The 19,195-nt window shown below is 50.7% G+C and overlaps 1 protein-coding gene across 3 annotated transcripts in view; it reads right to left on the bottom strand.

Annotated features, from left to right (window-relative positions):
* Nucleotides 1-72: 72 nt before the first annotated feature.
* Nucleotides 73-19,195, bottom strand: part of IL34 (interleukin 34) — a 65,048-nt gene continuing 45,925 nt past the window's right edge. For all 3 annotated transcript variants that reach the window (XM_061174434.1, XM_061174436.1, XM_061174435.1), the window contains exons 2-7: nt 10,870-11,281; nt 5,387-5,520; nt 4,479-4,556; nt 4,030-4,191; nt 1,030-1,162; nt 73-796 (exon numbers count right to left, since the gene is read on the bottom strand). In XM_061174434.1, coding sequence (XP_061030417.1) covers nt 624-796; nt 1,030-1,162; nt 4,030-4,191; nt 4,479-4,556; nt 5,387-5,520; nt 10,870-10,897 — 708 coding nt within the window. In that variant the 5' untranslated portion in view covers nt 10,898-11,281 and the 3' untranslated portion in view covers nt 73-623. The remainder of the gene's footprint in view (nt 797-1,029; nt 1,163-4,029; nt 4,192-4,478; nt 4,557-5,386; nt 5,521-10,869; nt 11,282-19,195) is intronic.

Raw genomic sequence — 19,195 nt, 5'->3', positions numbered from 1 at the left:
ACCAGCCCACCCCCTCCTCCTGCCTCCTGCACCTGGCAGGAGGGGAAAGCGTCCTTCTCCAGGTGGGCCTTCTCCAGGTTCACCCTCGCAGATGCAAAGCAAACCAAAACAAACCAAAACAAAGCAGGTGTTTAATAGAAAAAATAAAGGGAACTGTGGCAAGATGTGGCATTTGGCTATGCCCTCTCCCCAGCTTTGCTGCCCTCTCCCTGGCCTTGCTGAGTCGTGTCCCCCCCCAACCATGCCCACCTGGTACAGCTCTCACCTCTTTGGGCTTAGGAGACCGTCAGCCCTGCCCTCAGGGAAGGGGGCAGCCCGGGCAGTGCCAGGAGGGGCCGTAGGCTCTGTCTTCATTGACCTTCAGGTGCCCCCCAGCGCCCACCGCACCAGGTGAGACCATGGGAGGTATGGAAGGCGGGAAGCTGAACCCTTCTCAGGCACTGAGTCCCCCTCAAAGGAGAAATACCCCTCTAGGGTCTCCTCTCCCAAGAGGATCTCCCCACCACCACCCAGAGAAGCCTCAGGCCCAGTCCATCTCCTGCAGGAGCTCCTCCAGCTGCCCCACCCAGTTACCATGCAGGCCACTCAGGGCAGGAGGCCTTCGCCCTGTGCCCTCAGCAGCTTCACTGAGCCGGGGCTCCAGCCGTGGATGCCGGGGAGTGGGGCAGGGAGGTGGGGGGCTGCTGGCGCAGGGGGTACAGCTGGGCGGCCACACACTGTGACGAGGGCTCTGGGCTGTGAGGCTGAGGCCTTGGCACCTCACAGTCCTGCCAGTTCAGGACAGAGCTTTGTTTACCTGCAGGCGACACACCACACACAGACACAAATAAGACTGCAGCAGTGGTCAACACCCGCCTCATCCCCAGACCAAGCCACATTGTCCTCCCTGTACCCAGGGCCCGTCTCAGCTTCCAGAAACGGCCTGTAGCCCCGGGAAGCAGAGGGCATGCCGAGGAGGGTCCCAGCTCTGCTCAGTGACCTGGGCTCAGACACCCAGTGTCCCGCCCCCAGCCCCTCAGAGCTCCTTACAGCAAGAGCAGTACAACAGCTCCATGACCCGCAAGCAGTTGTCCAGCAGAGCTTTGGGCCGCACCGGCTTCAGGCTTCCTGGGGCACTCAGGAGAGACAACACTGCTTCCACCTGGGGGCTGACCTCCACACCCTGGAAGGGAGGAAACCTTTAGGACCACAGGTGCCACCCCCAGCCTGTGAAGAGATCCCAAGAGAGCTCTGGGGGGCGGGGGGTGGTGGTGGCTGTCCTGCCTGGAAGGAGGACAAGAGATCCCTGTGACCAGGACGCCTGAGAGCAATTTCTCTCCTTCCTGCAGGTGCCATTTTTCCTGGGAGGGGCTCCCTCGATGTCCCTCACTCAAGCACAACACACAGAAGCTTCTCTTTTCCTCTCCTAGGGGCAGGCCAGACAGGGAGGAGGTGGGGGCATCCTTGCTGTTCTAGCCCAGGCCCGGCCACCACCACATGAGGAGTCCCTATCCCAGGGACACTGTCCTTCAGGATGCAAAGACCCACACCGACTCCAATGAAGAAGAGACAGGACCCTCAGGAGGGTCAGTCATATCGTGAGGCGCACTAGGCACACTGACAGGGCTGGGTCTCCAGCTCCAAGCTCGGGGTCTCCTCTCCACAACACTTAACAAAAGGAACCTGGTGTGGTGAGCACCAGGCACCATGGGAGGGACAGAGCAGGGGCCAGAACCGTCATAGAAGACACGGAGCACGGGACTTCCCTGGTGGCGCAGTGGTTAAGAATACGCCTGCTAGTGCAGGGGATGCGGGTTCAAGCCCTGGTCCGGGAAGATCCCACATGCCGCGGAGCAACTAAGGCAGTGCGCCACAACTACTGAGCCTGTGCTCTAGAGCCCGCGAGCCACAACTACTGAGCCCCTGCACGCCACAACTACTGAAGCCCAGGTGCCTAGAGCCCGTACTCCGCAACAAAGAGAAGCCACCGCTGAGAAGCCTGCGCACCGCAACGAAGAGTGGCCCCTGCTCGCCGCAACTAGAGAAAGCCCACGCGCAGCAACGAAGACCCAACGCAGCCAAACATAAAAATAAATAAATAAATAAATAAATGTATGTATGTATAAATAAACAAATAATAATACTTTAAAAAAAAAAAAAGACATGGAGCAGGAGGAAACATGGGACCTGAGCTGGGGAAGGACCTTCCTAGAAGTAAAGTGTTCTAGGCTGAACTGTGTGTCCCCGTGCCCCACAACCCCCTAAAAAAGCTCTGTCCAAGGCCTAATCCCTAGTACCTGCGAATGTGACCTGTTTGGAAATGGGGTCTATGCAGATGTAATTAAGTCAGGGATCTCCAGATGGGATGTCTGCATTTATGGTGGGCCCTAAATCCAATGACTGTTGCCCTTGTAAGAGAAAGGACACAGGTCCTTCTCTGGGACACAGAGGGAAAGGCCATGTGAAGACAGAGGCAGAAGGTGGAGTGATGCTGCACAAGCCAAGAACACCATCAGCCACCAGAAGCTGGAAGAGGTGCGAAAGATCCTCCTCTGGAGCCTTTGGGGGGAGCATGGCCCTGCTGACACCTTGATTTCAGACTTCTGGTCTCCAGAACAGCGATAGAATGATTTCTGTTGTTTTAAGCCACCAGTTGGTAGTAATTTGTGACGGCAGTCCCCAAAAAACTAATATACAAAGGCTTAGAGAGAGAAGTGAGGGTGGCAGGAGGGCAAAGGGGCCCATGCCCATGGCCCTCTCCCTAGAGGGAGGACCCACTGCCCCATAGATGTTGGGCACATATGGAACGGGCCATCAACCATTAACACTGTGAGAAAGAAGAGGTTAAAAGTTGGTTCAGGGACTTCCCTCGTGGTCCAGTGGTTAAGGCTTCGCCTTCCAATGCAGTGGGTGCGGGTTCGATCCCTGGTTGGGGAGCTAAGATCCCACATGCCTCATGGTCAAAAACAAAAACATAAAACAGAAGCAATATTGTAACAAATTCAATAAAGACTTCGAAAATGGTCCACGTCAAAAAAAAAAAAAAAAATCTTTAAAAAAAAAAGCTGGTTCAATCTGAAGAGCCCAGGTGGGTAGGGCCTCAGCCTACCCACAATCTCCTTCCCAGCCCCCAAACCAGCTCCCCAGAGCTCACAGAGCCAGAGACTCCCAAGGAAAATTGAGGATGGAACACAGTCCGTTCCCCAGGTCAGCTCCAACCCCCCTGCCCACAGGCACAAGAAAGCCACCAAGGAAATGGCTGGGTCTCCCGGTCCCCGCCAGAATGGAGAGCCTCCACAAAGTTCTCGGCAGCTGCAAAAGCAGGTGCTGGCCCCGAGCCCTGGTGTCAGCAGAAGCTCACAGTTGGCTTCCTGTTGGCTGTTCTTGCTGGGCAGCAGGTGGGGCCCCGGGGCAGTTGTGTACCAGGGTCCTAAGGAGGGCTGGGGGGAGGGGGCAGTAGGGCAAGGCGGGGGTGTGGGGAGGGGTCCCATGGCACATGGCCTGCAAGGACACACACTGACCCTGTCACCTTACTCTCTAGGCTTTTTGGAAGACGTATCCCCCAGGCCTCCGATCAACACTGCTGAACAGGCAGTGATCGGGAACCTCTATTATTATTATTAATTAAGGTCCGTTTACGTTAGGGTTCACTCTTTCTGTTGTACTTTCAATGGACTTTGACAAATGCAATTATACCCACCGTTACAGCATCATACAGAAGAGTTTCATCACCCTCAACCCTCCTGTGCTCCACCCATTTATCCCTCCCCTTTTCCCTCTTTTCTTAGATGTGGAAATAAAGTGAGAGGGATCAATGACTCGCCCAGGGTTGCAGAGCGTAAGAACAGGGTCTCAGGCGCATCTCTTGCCCCCCAAGCCCAGGCCACCACCCTGACCCCCCCCCCCATTTCTCCCACACTCTCCAGGACATGCCAGAACTTTCCATGCCTTTATCTTCTCCTTTGATAGTTTTTGGCCACACACACACAGACACACACACACACACACACACGCACCCACCCTGGCCACCTGCACCTCCGCACAGCTCACCGGGAGGCCTTGTTTGACATCCAGCAGCAGCGTATGTACCTCCTCCAGGTACTTCCAGGATGGATGGCCCTCGAGCAGCACCTCCTGCACCCACTCAGTAGCACTGAGACTCACCAAGACCCACAGATATCGCAGCTCCTGTTGGCTCACCCGGGCCCTCTGCTGCAGGGACAGGAGAAATTATTGAAACCCCAGACAGGAGCCTCTGGGCCTGCCCCCCACAGCTCTGACCGCCCACCAGATTTGCCCTGCACAGGGGGCAGACCACGGGCATCCACTGTGGATGGGGTGGGAGGGGCACCTGGGGCCTGAGCCAAGGGCAGCCTTGCTTGAGGGGCCAGGAAAGACCCCTGGCAACAGGATCTGCCCAGACCAATGTGCCTCCAGGCAGGGCCCACAAGATGTCCCAGGAAGCAGGGGCCTCCCCATTCCAGAGGGGGGATTCTCACCAGCCTGGTGACGTTGGCCATTCGGAGTACCCCCTCATAAGGGACACTGACCCTGTAGTTGATGGGGAAGTAGTGTTTCTGGGGAGATACAAGAACAAAGGATGAGATCAGAGTCAGAAATGGCTCAGACTCCCCCAACCTCCGAGAAGAATTTGATGCAGGAGGAGAGGACCCAGGACCGGCCCTTGATGGCAGCGCTGGTCCTCTACAGAAAACATGTGCTTGGCTCCCAGCTGGGATAAAGACAGCTCTTTCCTCTGGGACACAGGGAAGGTGAAACAAAACAAAATGTGTTAAGGCATAAGTCTCGGGCCAAAATGTAGGATGAGAGGCTTACTACTCCTAGAGAATCATATCCTTTAGGAGGGGTGAGGAAAATGACTTTAAAAGATTGCTCTAAAACTTATCATGGTGATGGTTTCATGACTTGGCGAATACACTAAAAGCCATAGAAATGTACACTTGAACAAGTGAGGTGTGTGGTATGTGAATTATATCTCAAAAAAGCTGTTAAAAAAAAAAAAGACCTACAGAGCCACATGCCACGTGGTCCACCCTATAAAAAGAATCAAACATTCTAATTTCTAGGTCCTTATCTCCCCTGCTAAATAGTGTCTGGGGTTCCCCCATGGTTTCCTGGAATCCATTCCTGAGTCACTGGGTGAGTGCCACGTGGAGGTGGGATCAAAGGTCAGATCAGATAGGAGGGTTGGAGGCCCCGGGGAAGGATGGCAGGAGCGGGGACAGGAAGTGCAGACCAGGCACATGGGTGTGTGTGAGGGAGAAGGGAGCCATGGCAGGCACAGGCCTGACACAAGTCCAAGGAGAGGGACTGAATTTCCAGGTCCTTACGTCGCATGAGCCACAGGGCTTTGGAAGAGGGACACAACGAGTGCCGACGTGGTTACCATGTACTGAAGGCGGTTCCGGTACTGCAGCTTGTCCCGCAGAAAGCCAGTGATGGCACACTCCTCGCTCCGGGTTAAGGGCCACACCTCCAAACCCTCGTTCCCCAAGGCCATGCCCAGGAGGATCCCGAGATCTGTGGACCGCACACAACAAGAACACGTGAGCCACCTGCATGGCTCCCACACTGCCCGGGTATGCAGACCTCCCTTTTCCCAGTCACAAGTCCTCTCGGAAGGGTCGGGGTCGGGGGCGCAGGGTCCCAAGGAGGCCTTCCCAGCGCCAGGAATACTCTCCCTGCGGTCCGGGCTCCAGGACAGCAATGCAGGCAAGCATGAACCATCCAGCCCAGCCACCTCCCACCCCAGGCTGGCAAAGCCCCCCAGGAGCCACGCCCTGGGATTGGTCTGGAGTCTCCTTCCCACTCCTGCCCCAGGGGGCAGGCACAGCCTCCTTTCCATGGTAACCCCTGCCCCTATCTAGAGCCTCTGAGTTTTCAAAGCCTTTCGCTGCATTTTCCATCCAGAGACTCTGGAGCTGTGGATTCTAGGTCCAGCTCTACAAATGACTCTTGGGTGACCCACTCCATTGTCCTCCCTGCTCTATCTGACCTTGACATGCCTCTTAATTAGAGGTACCAGCAGGTTTGTAGCGGCCCTTCCAGTTTGGTCTTTCCGGGATGCCAAGCGAACCTCACTCAGGCTGTTTCTCTTCCCCGCTAACAAACGATCCAAACATTACCAGCCTTCACCACTGCAGGTCACTGTGACTTTAAAAACAGTGTGATTTCTGTGTAACTGAACAGACTTACAAAAATTATCTGAGAGAATTTGCAACAAACATGAACAAGGGTTAAGTTGATGGGAGCAGAAAGAACAAAATATAGATGGGCAAGAGATGTATCTGAAACTCAACCTCGCTAATAAATTCATGTCAAAACAATCGATACATGTTTCACCTACCAAATGGAAAGACTTTTTTGTTGTTGTTACTGTTGTTTTATTTTATTTTAATGACACTTGCTGCTGGCAAAATAGTGAGGCAGATGCTCTCATCCTGGAAAGCAATTTGGCAATTTTTGTTATTAATGGACTTAATAATGCCCACACACTTCAACCCACTAAGCTTTAAAATTGTCCACACCCTTTGACCCATTAAACTCATTTCTAGGAATAAATGTGAAGGAAAACAAAAGAGAGACATAACCGAAAGATTTGTGACAAAGACTTTCCTTTGCAGTATTATTTTGTAATAGTGAACATCTGTAAGTGGCCTAGATGTTCAATAATAACGAATGTAGCCAATAAAAATCACATTGCCAAAGAATACTTATGATACGCTTATATGATAAGAAAAATACTTTTGATATGCTTAGCAAAGTTTTAAAAAGCATGATTCAACACACTGTATCTGGGTATAAAGCATGACTTGAATTTTGTTAATTATGTATATGTGTGTGCATAGAAAATGCAATGGAAAGAAATGCACCAAATCTCTATGGGAGATTTTTATGTTCTTCTTTATATTTTTTAGGATATATTTTACATTCTATAATTAGTATCTATTATTGTTATAGTCAAAAGCAGTAATTTTTTTTTCCTTTTCTCCCTCTTCCTTCTTTCCTCCCTTCCGTCCTCCTTCTTCTCTCTCTCTCTCTTTCTCTCTTTCTTCCTTTTTTCCCCCAAAATAGCCAGGCAGGCTGAGTCACCTCTTTGATTCGCCCCTGGTTGTGAGCAGCAATTACTGACCGGACTTTCTGCACTCACTTCCCCGGCACTTAGGGAGACTTTTGTTCTTAAACCCTCACCGGCCTGAGCCTGCTGACACTCACTTTCCCACCCCCTTCTCAGTGCTGCTGCCATGCCTGTGCCCCTGCTGGGCCAGAAGCTCAGGCTTACTCAAGCCCATGCCCCTTATGGCCTGCAGCCCACCAGCCCTTCCCCTCATAGAAGTCTGACACCACATTTTTTGCAAACTTGCAAATTTGCAATCCATTTTGCACTTCCTCTGTTTCTCTCTTCCCATGTTCTCAACCCAATATTTGGACAAGGGAACAGATAAACCAGTGTTTCTGCTTGCTTTCTCCCTTGTCTCTACGTCATTAACACTCTCAGCTTGGCACCCCTGCTGGTCAGGATCATTCCTGCCTCAGGGTTTAGGCTCACACATTGCCCCTGCCCTGGGTATCCTCTCACACGGCAGACCCCTTCCAAGGTCTCACCAAGACTCCTTCCCTCCCCAGAGGCTCCCCTGCCTACGCCAGCCACCAACCCCTGTCTCTAGCACCAACCCCTGTCTCTAGCACCATCTGTCCAATTCACTCATTGTCTTTTTTTTTTTTTGGCTGCTTTGGGTCTTCATTGCTGTGTGCGGGCTTTCTCTAGTTGCAGCGAGCAGGGGCTACTCTTCATTGCAGTGCGCGGGCTTCTCATTGCAGTGGCTTCTCTTGTTGCGGAGCATGGGCTCTAGGCGTGCGGGCTTCAGTAGCTGCAGCACACGGGCTCAGTAGTTGCGGCACGCAGGCCCTAGAGCGTGCAGGTTTCAGTAGTTGCGGCACGTGGGCTCAGTAGTTGTGGCCTGCAGACTCTAGAGCGCAGGCTCAGCATTTGTGGCGCACAGGCTTAGTTGCTCCGCGGCATGTGGGATCTTCCGGGACCAGGGCTCCAACCTGTGTCCCCTGAATTGGCAGGTGGATTCTTAACCACTGCGCCACCAGGGAAGCCCCTCACTCACTGTCTTGACCAGACAACGCAGCTCCCAGTGTGTGAATGCACAGCACTGTGAACCACAGCGAGGACGTGTTACTCAGCACTTTGGGGTTCACATCAAGCAGGGAACCGGGAGCAGGCATCTGGGTCTCCTGTAGAAGCTGGTAAAGGCCCACCCAGGGTATCTGATTGAGCAGGTATGAGGTAGTGGAGGGGGGGGGGCGCAGAGAATCTGCATTTCTAACAAGTCCCGAAGTAAAACTGATGCTGCTGGTCTGGGGACCGCACTTGACAGAAAGTGACAGTTTATAAATTGGTGTCCTTAGGGCCACATTCTGGTTCACAGAGATTTCACATAAAAATCCAAATTTCCATCTTTTCTTTAAAAATCAGTATCCCTGTCCACACTGAGCCTTCTTTCCAATGTGGCAGTCACCCTGTGGCTGCCCACTCCACCCCCAAGTCCTACCCCACCTGCCCTCATCTGAGTCCCAGTCTGGAGCCTTTGGGGGCCTGGCCACTAGCCTCGTAGCAGAGACTTACAGAGCCTCCGTGCTTCCCAGCCTGGCACACATGGGTTGCCCCAGAAACTCTGTCCACAGATGATCTGCCTTCCCCCAAACTTAGACCTCCTCCAAGTCTGCAGCCCAACTACCATTCCCAATTTTAAGCTCCCTTCCTGTTGCCTCCACTCTGAAAAACAGGCTAGCAAACAGGTAACTAGGCAGGGCCAGCACAGCTGTAGCCTCACGTACCCTCTGCATTCTGAAAGCCCCACAGCTAGTGCAACCCTGGTCGGGAGGTCCACCGTGCCCCCCTATCTCCACAGTTAAGAGGCCTGCAAGACAGAAGAGGAGACTGAAGAAAGAGTAATGTCCTGTGCGCAGTGACGAATGGGGCTTGTCCACCACCCCCACATCTGTGCCTGTGTGTGTAAATACCCCCAAATTTACATTCACCAAGAACCTCAGATGCAACCTTATTTGGAAATAGGGCCTTTGCAAATGTTATTAAGAATCTCCAGATGAAATCCTCTTGAATTTAGGGTGGGCCCTAAATTCAATGACTGGTGCCCTTATAAGAAGAGGAAAGGACACAGAGACACATGTAAGGAAAGACCATTCACATGGGCTTCACAGATGAAGGCAGATTGGAGTGATGCAGCCACAAGCCAAGGAATGCCAGACGCCACCAGAAGCTGGAAGAGGCAAGAAGGATCCTCCCCGAGAGCCTTCAGAAGGAGCATAACCTTGACAACTTGATTTCAGACTTCTGACCTCCAAAGCTGTGACAGAATACATTTCTGCTGTTTTAAGCCAAGATTGTGGCAATTTGTTACGGCAGCCACTCCTTTTCCAGCACCCCAGCCCCTCTCTGAGCCCCTGATCCTCATCCCTCCCTCCCCCTCACCCCATAGCCAGTCCTTGCCAATCCTGCGCTCTGCCTTCATGAGCTCTGTCCCCTCTGCCAGGCCTCTTCATTCTCACTTCCATCTCCAGAAGGAACCCTCATCACCTCATCACATCCTGCCCAGGAGGCTGTGACAGCAACTCCCAAAAGCATGGCCAGACTGACCTCCCGAAAGCAGAGTAACTCTCAATCTCAGCTCCCACGCCCAGGTCACGGACCTTCCAGGGCTCCCTGTTATCTCATGAATTAGCCACTCTTCACCCTGGCTTTCAAGGCCTCAGCCACCTGAGCCCAAACCAGCTTTCCAGCCTGGCCTCTCACGCTCTCACTGCTGAGCCTTTGCTCACGCTGCCCCCTCCCTGGAAGGAACACCGTCCTCACCTCCTGTCTACGTGTGTGAACCCCACCCACCTCTGAGACCATTTCAAGCGGCACCTCGCCGTGCTGTTTCTCCTGCTCCCCCTGCTCATGACTTGGAAGATTCCAGAACACTGGGTCTGGGTCCTTCCACCTGTTCTGAACATCCGGACCCTTTGCAGTACCCTCCACAAGGGCAAGGGTGGACCCATCTCCTCTGTGAATCCCTCACAGGATCAGACCCCGGACCTCATGCAAGTGGCACACAGTTCCTAGCACCTAACTCCACGCCAGGTGTTAGAGAGAGAGACGCACGAGATAGCCCAGGTCCTTGTCGCCATGGCAGTGTCTCTCCAGTGGGCATGTGGGGGGCACCAGAAAAAAATATGTTGAATTGAAGTCAATTAAACTGAATCTTGGAGTCTGAAGGGAGCTTGGTCTGGCCTCCCACCAGCAGGCAGGCCTGAGAGACTTGTCAATTCTTTTTCTTTTCTGTCCTCATTTCAACTATTTTTCTTTTCCCCAACGACACTGTTCTCTTTCTCCCTTTTGATTTAGCTCTTTATGGAGGGAAAGGCAGAGGGAACAGGCTGCACTACTCCATGTGTCTCGGGGCCCAGGCAATTTCACAAGCCCCCACCCCTGGCTGGTCACGCCCAGGGAGGCCAGAAATCATCTCTCTGCCACCTCCATCCCCACCGTACTCCCCAGCACCAATGAGTCTGAGCAGGTGAGACGCTGCCTCCTACCCCCAGTGCCTGTCCTGTCCCTGTGACCCACGGACTGTGCCCACCCAGCCTAAGGCTCATACCCACCATGCCCGTCTGAGCTGCAGTCAGCTGGAGACAGGGCAGACGGCGTGGAAGTCCCCAAGGGTGCCTGCCATTAAGCTGGGAAGCATCTCAACTTCTCACCAGGAAGAATGCCCTGGTTGCCATGGTTACGAAGCCTGGCTCTGGGCCAAGCTCTCCCTGGGCTGTCCCCACAGACCCCCCCCCCCCAGTACTCACAGCGCAGCCAGGCGAATCCCCGGGGCATGGTGGTGCGCTGGGTCTCCCAGAGAGCAGAGGTGGTGTCCCCAGCAATGTGTCTATCCACAGAGGCCTGAGTGGGGCCTACATGGCCTCGGGTCAGCAAAGGTGGCCCAAAGTCGAGGAAGGACTAGCCACGGAGGAGTGGCCCAGCAGGAGGCGGCAGGTGCTCCTGGGCAGGGCTCACCCTTATCTGCCTGGCAGTGCAGAGGGCAGCCGGGGGGCGGTGGCTGTGAGTCCCATGGCAGCCAAGACCTGGCCTGAAACGGCTGCCTCGGGGTCTTCCTTCCAAGCAGGAGGAGAGAGTCCCCAGCAGGCCCCTCGGAATCTGAGGCTGGGTTGTGCTTTCTCTGATTTCTCTGTCTGCAGCTGCTCAGTGTGAAATCTGGCTCTGGAAAGAGAAAGGAGGAGAGAAACTGATTATGTAAGAGTGGTGCTGCCACTCAGCCATCAGCCACAGGCGCGCAGAGCCTACTGTGCAGGCTGCACCCTCCGCTGGCCGGGACCACCAGGGAAGGCCAGAGGTGCACAGCCCTGCCCTGGTTGCTGGCTACTCGGGGACACAGAAATGACAGAACCATCAAAGGGCAGCCCCAGCCCAGGAGTAAGTTAAAATGACACCAGCTGACAGCCTGGGGCCAAAACAAAAGCAGGACCACGGAATGAATGAGCTGTGTGGGTTAAATCAAGGGAGCTTCCTGAAGGCGGCAGATCACAGGTAAAGTACATGAATGGCTTGGACTGCGGGGAGGTTAAAAAAAGCCCAGAATAGGGCTCTGCACCCCTCCATGCCCCAGAGAACACTCTCCTAGCCACCTCCTCACTCAGAAATCTCCCAGAAAGGCTCCCACCATGCACCCTAGACCACCAGACCGGGATGGAGAAGCTGAGAAAGTGAGAACTGGGGTCATGGTCACCTTCATGCCACACCACAGAGCCCCAATCCTGGGTGCCATCTGTGGTCCCACCCATCCACTGAAATGGGGGAGATGTGTGGAAGCCAGGAAGGCACAAAGTGGGAGCTACCTAATGGCACAGAAGCCAGAGCCTTCTCTCAGGGGAGGGGCACAGAGGAAATCACCTAAAAGAATGGGGGTGTCCGTCTGTCTCTCTCTCTCTCTGGTGGGGAAGAGGGAGGGGGAGGAGTTTGAGAATTGCCTCTCCCACCCCACCCCCACTCTACCCAGGGGTTTGGAACAGCCCTTTGGAAGCTCATGCAGAGAAAAGTTGGACAAGTAAAAGTTGGAATATTATTCTACATAATTCAATTGCAAATAGCATTTTCAAAGTCACAGTAGCAAGTAAAAAGTGAAAGTTAATTTAACAGAAGCATGACTTAAGGATCCTGGAAGTACAAGGGCCTGGGGAGGGTGCACATGAGTGGTGAGGGAAGCGGGTGACGAGGAGCTACATGTTCCTTGGTGGGAAGTCAACAGATAGTGCCTCGAATGAATGAGCAACATGAGCATATATATAACTGAATCAATTTGCTGTACACCTGAAAGTAACACAACATTGTAAATCAACTATACTTCAATTAAAAAAATAAAAAAAGTTATGGATGGGGGTGCGTGTGAAGAATTAAGGCCACTTTTGCAACCAATCTATTACACCTACACAGAGCATTCTACTCCCCAAAGTGGCCAGGCCTGACCTGAGGCCCAGGGGACAGAGCACTGGACCACCTGCTCCAGCTTGACAGCTTCCCTGTAAGCAGAGCAGGGCCACGAGGGTCTCAGAGACATTCTATGCAACCTTCACATCCAGAGATGAGGAAACAGGCCTGGGGGGAGGGAGCTGTCCCAAGGCCTCATGCCCAACCCCATCATCCTCCTGTGAATCAAGCCCCTCTGCCCTTTGAGAATGTGGGGAGGGACATTCTAGCAACTAGCAGCCCTGTAGAGTGAGTCACAGATGCTCAATTTAAGGAGGAGGTGGATGAAAAATAGGGCTGAGTTGAGGCCACAGAAAAAAGAAGATAAACAAAAGTATAAATAGGAATGATTTTTTTCTGGTTAATTCCATTAGCCCAGGGTCTATATTTCTGAATAACATTTCATCCACCACCTCTGTTCAGTGGAAAGAGGATTCTAGACCTGGGGCACATGAATAACACAGGACCCACTCTTGGCCACATCTGAGTAGTAAGTCTCATTCAGAGAGGTGGGCTGAGTCAGACCCTGACTGGCTCCCTCGGCTCCCATATCCCATTCAGTACAAGTCCAATCTGCAAAGGAGGCTCTATTTCTACCTCCCTTTAATCTGGGCTTGGCCCTGTGACTTGCTCTGACCAGTGGGATGTGCCTATGCCTTCGGCTTGTCCTCTCTTGCTGCTGGGAGGGCTTCATGTCATGTAAACAATTCCGGGCTAGCTTCCTATAGGAGGCCTCAGGCATTTGAGTGAGAACATCCTGAACTAGTCCATCTGGCCTCTGTCAAGTCAGCCCAGAATCCCAGCCACCCCACAGAATCATGAGAAATAATCAGTGTTTGTTTATTTTAAACCACTAAGCTTTGGGGGTAGTTTGTCACACAACAAAAACTAATTGATATAGCCTGAAAGTGCATCATCTCTGCAAATGGTCTGTAAAAAGCCAGGTCAGTTCTAACCCAAAGCATCTTCTGGGAGTGGTTCCGGTGGCTTCTCTCCTCTGAATGAAGCTCAGGAAGCCTTGGGGGCAAAGGTGTGCTTTCATTGCCCTAGGGCCCAGCTCAGCATCTTCTATTGGAAGATGAACTTTCTGGAATTCAATACTAATCAAGACTTTTTTTCCCCTCTGCCACATTTGATTTGTTTTGAAACTTTATTATAGCATTGTTAAACAAACCCAAATAAGGTAGAATAGTATAAGGATCCTCATATAGCCATTATTCAGCTTCAAAAATTATCAATATTCTGTCACTCCTGTTTCACCCATGCTCCATTTTTTTCCCTAGAGTATTTTAAAGCAAATCCCAGACAGGCCATTTTACCAGTATGTAAGGATTCTTTAAAAAATACAATCGCATTACTACTATTGCACATTTCCAAATCAATAATCCCTTATATCATCTAATACAGAATCCATGTTCAAATAAACCCACACATATAAACCCACACAACTAATTCACTACAAAGGTACAAAGAACATACAATGGCGAAAGGATAGTCTCTTCAATAAATGGAGTTGGGAAAACTGGACATCCACATGCAAAAAAATTAAACTACACCACTACCCCACACCATACACAAAAATCAACTCAAAATGGATCAGAGACTTTAATGTAAAACCTGAAACCATAAAACTCCTAGAAGAAAACATAGGCAGTATACTCTTGGGTGTCAGTATTAACAATATCTTTCTAGATATGTCTCCTCAGGCAAGGGAAACAAAAGCAAAAATAAACAAATGGGACTGTATCAAACTAAAAAGCTTCCGCACAGCAAGGGAAACCACCAACAAAACAAAGACAACCTACCAAATGGGAAAAGATATTTGTAAATCATATGTCCAATAAGGGGTTAATATTCATAACAGATAAAGAACTCATACAATTCAACAACAGCAAAAAACAAACAACCTGACTAAAAAATGGGCAGAGGGGCTGAGTAGACATTTTTCCAAAGAAGACATACGGATAGCCAACAGGCACATGGAAAGATGTTCAACATCACTAATAATTAGGGAAATACAAATCAAAACCACAGTAAGATCCTACCTCACATCTGTTAGAACTGCTATCATCAAATAGGCAAGAAATAACAAGTGTTGGTGAGTATGTGGAGAAAAGGGAACCCTCATTCAATGTTAGTGGAACTATAAATTGGTAAAGCCAGAGTTTTACCAGTACAGAGTTTTCTCAAAATATTAAGAATAGGACTACCATATGACCTAAGTATCTCACTTCTGGGGTTTTTTGTTTGTTTGTTTGTTTGTTTTGGCCATGCCATGTGGCTGTGGGATCTTAGTTTCCCGACCAGGGATTGAACCTGGGCCCACAGCAGTGAAAGCACAGAGTCCTAACCACTGGACCACCAGAGAATTCCCAACACTTCTGGGTATTTTTTTTTTAATATAACTTTTTTTTTCTTTCTTTCTTCCTTCCTTTCTTTCTTTTTTGACTGCGTTGGGTCTTAATTGCTGGCTTGCGGGCTTTCTCTAGTTGCAGCGAGCGGGGGCTACTCTTCGTTGCGGTGCACGGGCTTCTCATTGCAGTGGCTTCTCTTGTTGCAGAGCACGGGCTCTAGGCGTGCGGGCTTCAGTAGCTGTGGCACGCAGGCTCAGTAGTTGTGGCCCGTGGTCTCTACAGCACAGGCTCAGTAGTTGTGGTGCACGGTCTTAGTTGCTCCATGGCATGTGGGATCTTCCCGGACCAGGGCTCGAACCTGTGTCCCCTGCATTGGCAGGCAGATTCTTAACCCCTGTGCCACCAGGGAACTCCCCCCAACATTTCTAGGTATTTATCCAAACAATATGAAAATACTAATTTGAAAAGAAATATGCACCCCTATGCTCATCATAGCATTATTTTAAATAGCCAAGATATGGAAACAACCTAAGTGCCAATAAACGGATGAATAAATAAAGAAGATGTGGGGCTTCCCTGGTGGCGCAGTGGTTGAGAATCTGCCCGCCAATGCAGGGGACACGGGTTCGAGCCCTGGTCTGGGAAGATCCCACATGCCACGGAGCAACTAGGCCCGTGAGCCACAACTACTGAGCCTGCGCGTCTGGAGCCTGTGCTCCGCAACAAGAGAGGCCGCGACAGTGAGAGGCCCGTGCACCGCGATGAAGAGTGGCCCCCGCTCGCCACAACTAGAGAAAGCCCTTGCACAGAAACGAAGACCCAACACAGCCAAAAGTAAATAAATAAATAAATAAATAAAGTTATAAAAATAAAAAAAAAAGATGTGGCATATATTATATATACAATGGAATACCACTCAGCCATTAAAAAGACGAAATCTTGCCATCTGTGACAACACTGATGCACCTTGAGGGTATCATGCTAAGTGAAATAAGTCAGAGAAATACAATACCATATGATTTTGCTCACGTGGAATATAAAAAACAAACGAACAAACCAAACCAAACAAAAACAAACATGTAGATACAGAGAACAGAGTAGTGGTTACCAGAGCGGAAGGGTGAGAAGGGCAAAATGGGTAACATATGTTGTAACTATATGGTTGGCAACTGTATGGTGATGGATGGAAACTAAATTTTTGGTGGTCAGCAGGCTGTAGTGTATACAGAAGTAGAAATATAATGCTGCATACATGAAACGTAATATTATACACCAATGTTACATCAATAAAAAATAAATTAAAAAAAAAAAAGAATCCACATTCAATTTTCCCTGGTTGTTTAAAAAATGTCTTTTTTTAAGTTGCTTTCTTTGAATTAAGAGCCCAGTAAGCTGGTCCACTGATTGATGGGTCTCTATGTCTTTTTTCCTTTCTTTTTAAAAAAAATTTTAAGGGACTTCCCTGGCGGTCCAGTGGTTAAGACTTCACCTTCCAACGCAGGGGATGGGGGTTCGATCCTTGGTCGGGGAGCTAAGAACCCACATGCCTCGTGGCCAAAGAACCAAAGCATATAACAGAAGCAATATTGTAACAAATTCAATAAAGACTTTAAAAATGGTCCACATCAAAAAAAAAAAAAAAAACCTAAAAAAAATAATTAATTAATTAATTAAGATATAACTCACATGTCATAAAGTTTGCCATTCTGAAGGGCACAATTCAGTGGAGATTTTTAGTATATTCACAAAGTTGTGCAACAATTACCATAATCTAATTCCAGAACATTCTCACCAACCTAAAAATAAACTCTGTAGTCATCAGCAATCACTGTTTATTTCCTCTTCCCCCTAGCCCCTGGCAACCACTAATCTGCTTTCTATCTCTATGGATTAGCATATTTTGGACCTTTCATGTAAATAGAATCTTATAATATGTGATCCTTTGTGACCAGCTTCTGTCACTTGGCATAATATTTTCAGGGTTCATTCATCATGTAAACTGAATGTTTGTGCCTCTGCCAAATTCCTGTGTTGAAGCTCTAACCCCCAATGTGATGGTATTTGGAAATGGGGTCTTTGTGAGGTAATTAGGGCTGGATGAGGTCCTGAAGGTGGGGCCCTCATGACAGGATTAGTGCCCTTATAAGAAGAGACACCAGAGAGCTTGTTCTCTCTCTCTCTCTCTCTCCATGATCCCACAAAAAGGAGGTCACGTGAGCATACATCCAGAAGGTGGCTGTCTGCAACCCAAGGGGAGAGCACTCACCAGAAACCAACCATGCTGGTACCCTCATCTTGGACTTCAGCCCCCAGAACTGTGAGAAAATAAATTTCTGTTGTTTAAGCCACCCAGTCTATGGTATATATTCAAGACCCATTTATTCTCTAGTTCTGCCCACATGGAGACACCTTCCTTGAAAAGGCATTGAATCCTTCCATTCACTTTAACACCTTGGGCTGAAAACACATGTTCCAAGGTTTCAACTGTGAGATCCACATTCTTAAAGCACTAATTCTTAAACTCATCTAGCTTTCTCCCCTTGGATGTGGGGAGATGACCCAAACACAGCGAAGAACAGCTCAGGACTGTGGGCTCTGCTCGCCCAGAAGACCTCGTGGCTCCCCTGATCACCCGGCTGGAGCCAACATTAGGGCCCTGAGACGAGGGGCGCCTGCTGGGCTGCCGCCACCGGCCCCAACTCCTGTCCTCTTCACTAGGCTGGCTGTCACCTCTAGTTTCCCTGGAGTCTGGGGATTCCAGACGGTCTCTGCTCACACTTCTGTGTCACGCCTGCTGCCTCAGCACTGCTGATCCACACCAAGGGGGAACAGCACACAGAACTGCTTTTCAACACACCAACGTTCCACACACAAGTTATTTTATAAGCCCGCAGGTTCTTTTTCATCAGAGGACATTCCCAAGGCCATGATTTTCCCCGGCTCCCCACTGCCCTTGCAGGCAGACTGGACATGCGTGGCCGCCGTGCTGAGTTGCACACACCCCCCTGGCTCCACTCCGGCGCACTCTCCTGGAGAACTGAGGACGGTGCCCTGGGCTCATCAGCTGGATCTGTCCTGAAGCCAGTCCTAGAGTGACAAGAGCCACACCTGCAGGTCTGTTCCACTGACCAGCCGCACAGGACCGAGCTGGGCCCACGGACCTTGGTCTGGATTGTGTTGGCTGGTCATTCTTGCCTAGGTTCACAGGCCAACAGCCACCATCCTTCCTTTCCTGCTCATCACTGCACCAGCGGCTCACTCCTACCTGCTGCCGTCACACACCTGGCAACCTCGTCTTCCGGGGCCAGCCAAGAACTGAGACCCCAGCAGGCCCCTCGTTCCCAGGAGGCAAACGCCCCATTAAACTACTGCTGCCTAGCCGTGTTCTCGAGGCTTCAAGCCGGCAGAGTGCGGAGAGCACAGCAAGCCGTGGCGCCCCAGCCCACGGGCTGGGGCGCCATGGAGGCGCGGGAACCTCGCCGCACCCCACCCCCCAACACAGGCGACCTCTGCGCCCGCCTGTCCCGCGGACCCGGGCGCACCTCCGGCCACCGGGACCCAGGACGGAGGCGCGGGGCTCGGCCGGCGGCAGCGGGCACTGGGGTGGGCGGGGACCTGGGCTCCAGCCCGGAGGCCGCGCGGACCCGCCAGGCCCACCTCCGTCCCCGCCGTCCGGAAAGCTATGGTATATTATTATGGCAACCTGAGCAGGCTAAGACATAGCATCTATCAGCACTTCATTCCTTTTTTTTTTTAAATAAGGGTGAAACATTTTATTCTCAATTTTCTTTCTTTTTTTAATAAATTTAAACAGTAAAACAAAAATTCACAAGCTGTCTCCCTGTTCACTCTCTGCCTCCCTCCCCTACCTGTAGTCTTTAGTCTGGCTCCCTTTCCTTCACCCCACTCACACTGGCACAGGGTATCCAACTAAGAAAACAAAACCGCTCTAAGTACATGGAGACGTGATGAAGGGAGGAGGTGACCTGCGTCCACATTCCAGGTTTAAACTGCACAAGTCTGCATTTTCTGGGTTCTAAATAGTTTCATTTGTCAAACTGAAAAAAAAAAAAAAATCCCTGGACCAGATGCTTCAAAACTCCCAGGACTGCCAAAGAATGCCTTGAACTCTCAAACTCCTAATTTATCCCTCCCCCACCCCCTTTCCCCTTTGGTAACCGTAAGTTTGTTTTCTATGTCTGTGAGTCTGTTTCTGTTTTGTAAATAAGTTCATTTGTATCATATTTTAGATTCCACATATAAGTGATATATGGTATTTGTCTTTCTCTTCCTGACT

The sequence above is a fragment of the Eubalaena glacialis genome, chromosome 18 (assembly GCF_028564815.1).
Source record: "Eubalaena glacialis isolate mEubGla1 chromosome 18, mEubGla1.1.hap2.+ XY, whole genome shotgun sequence".
In the NCBI taxonomy this organism is placed as follows: Eukaryota; Metazoa; Chordata; class Mammalia; order Artiodactyla; family Balaenidae; genus Eubalaena; species Eubalaena glacialis.
Note: the sequence above shows the minus strand (reverse complement) of the source record. Positions and strands in the feature narration are given on the sequence as shown.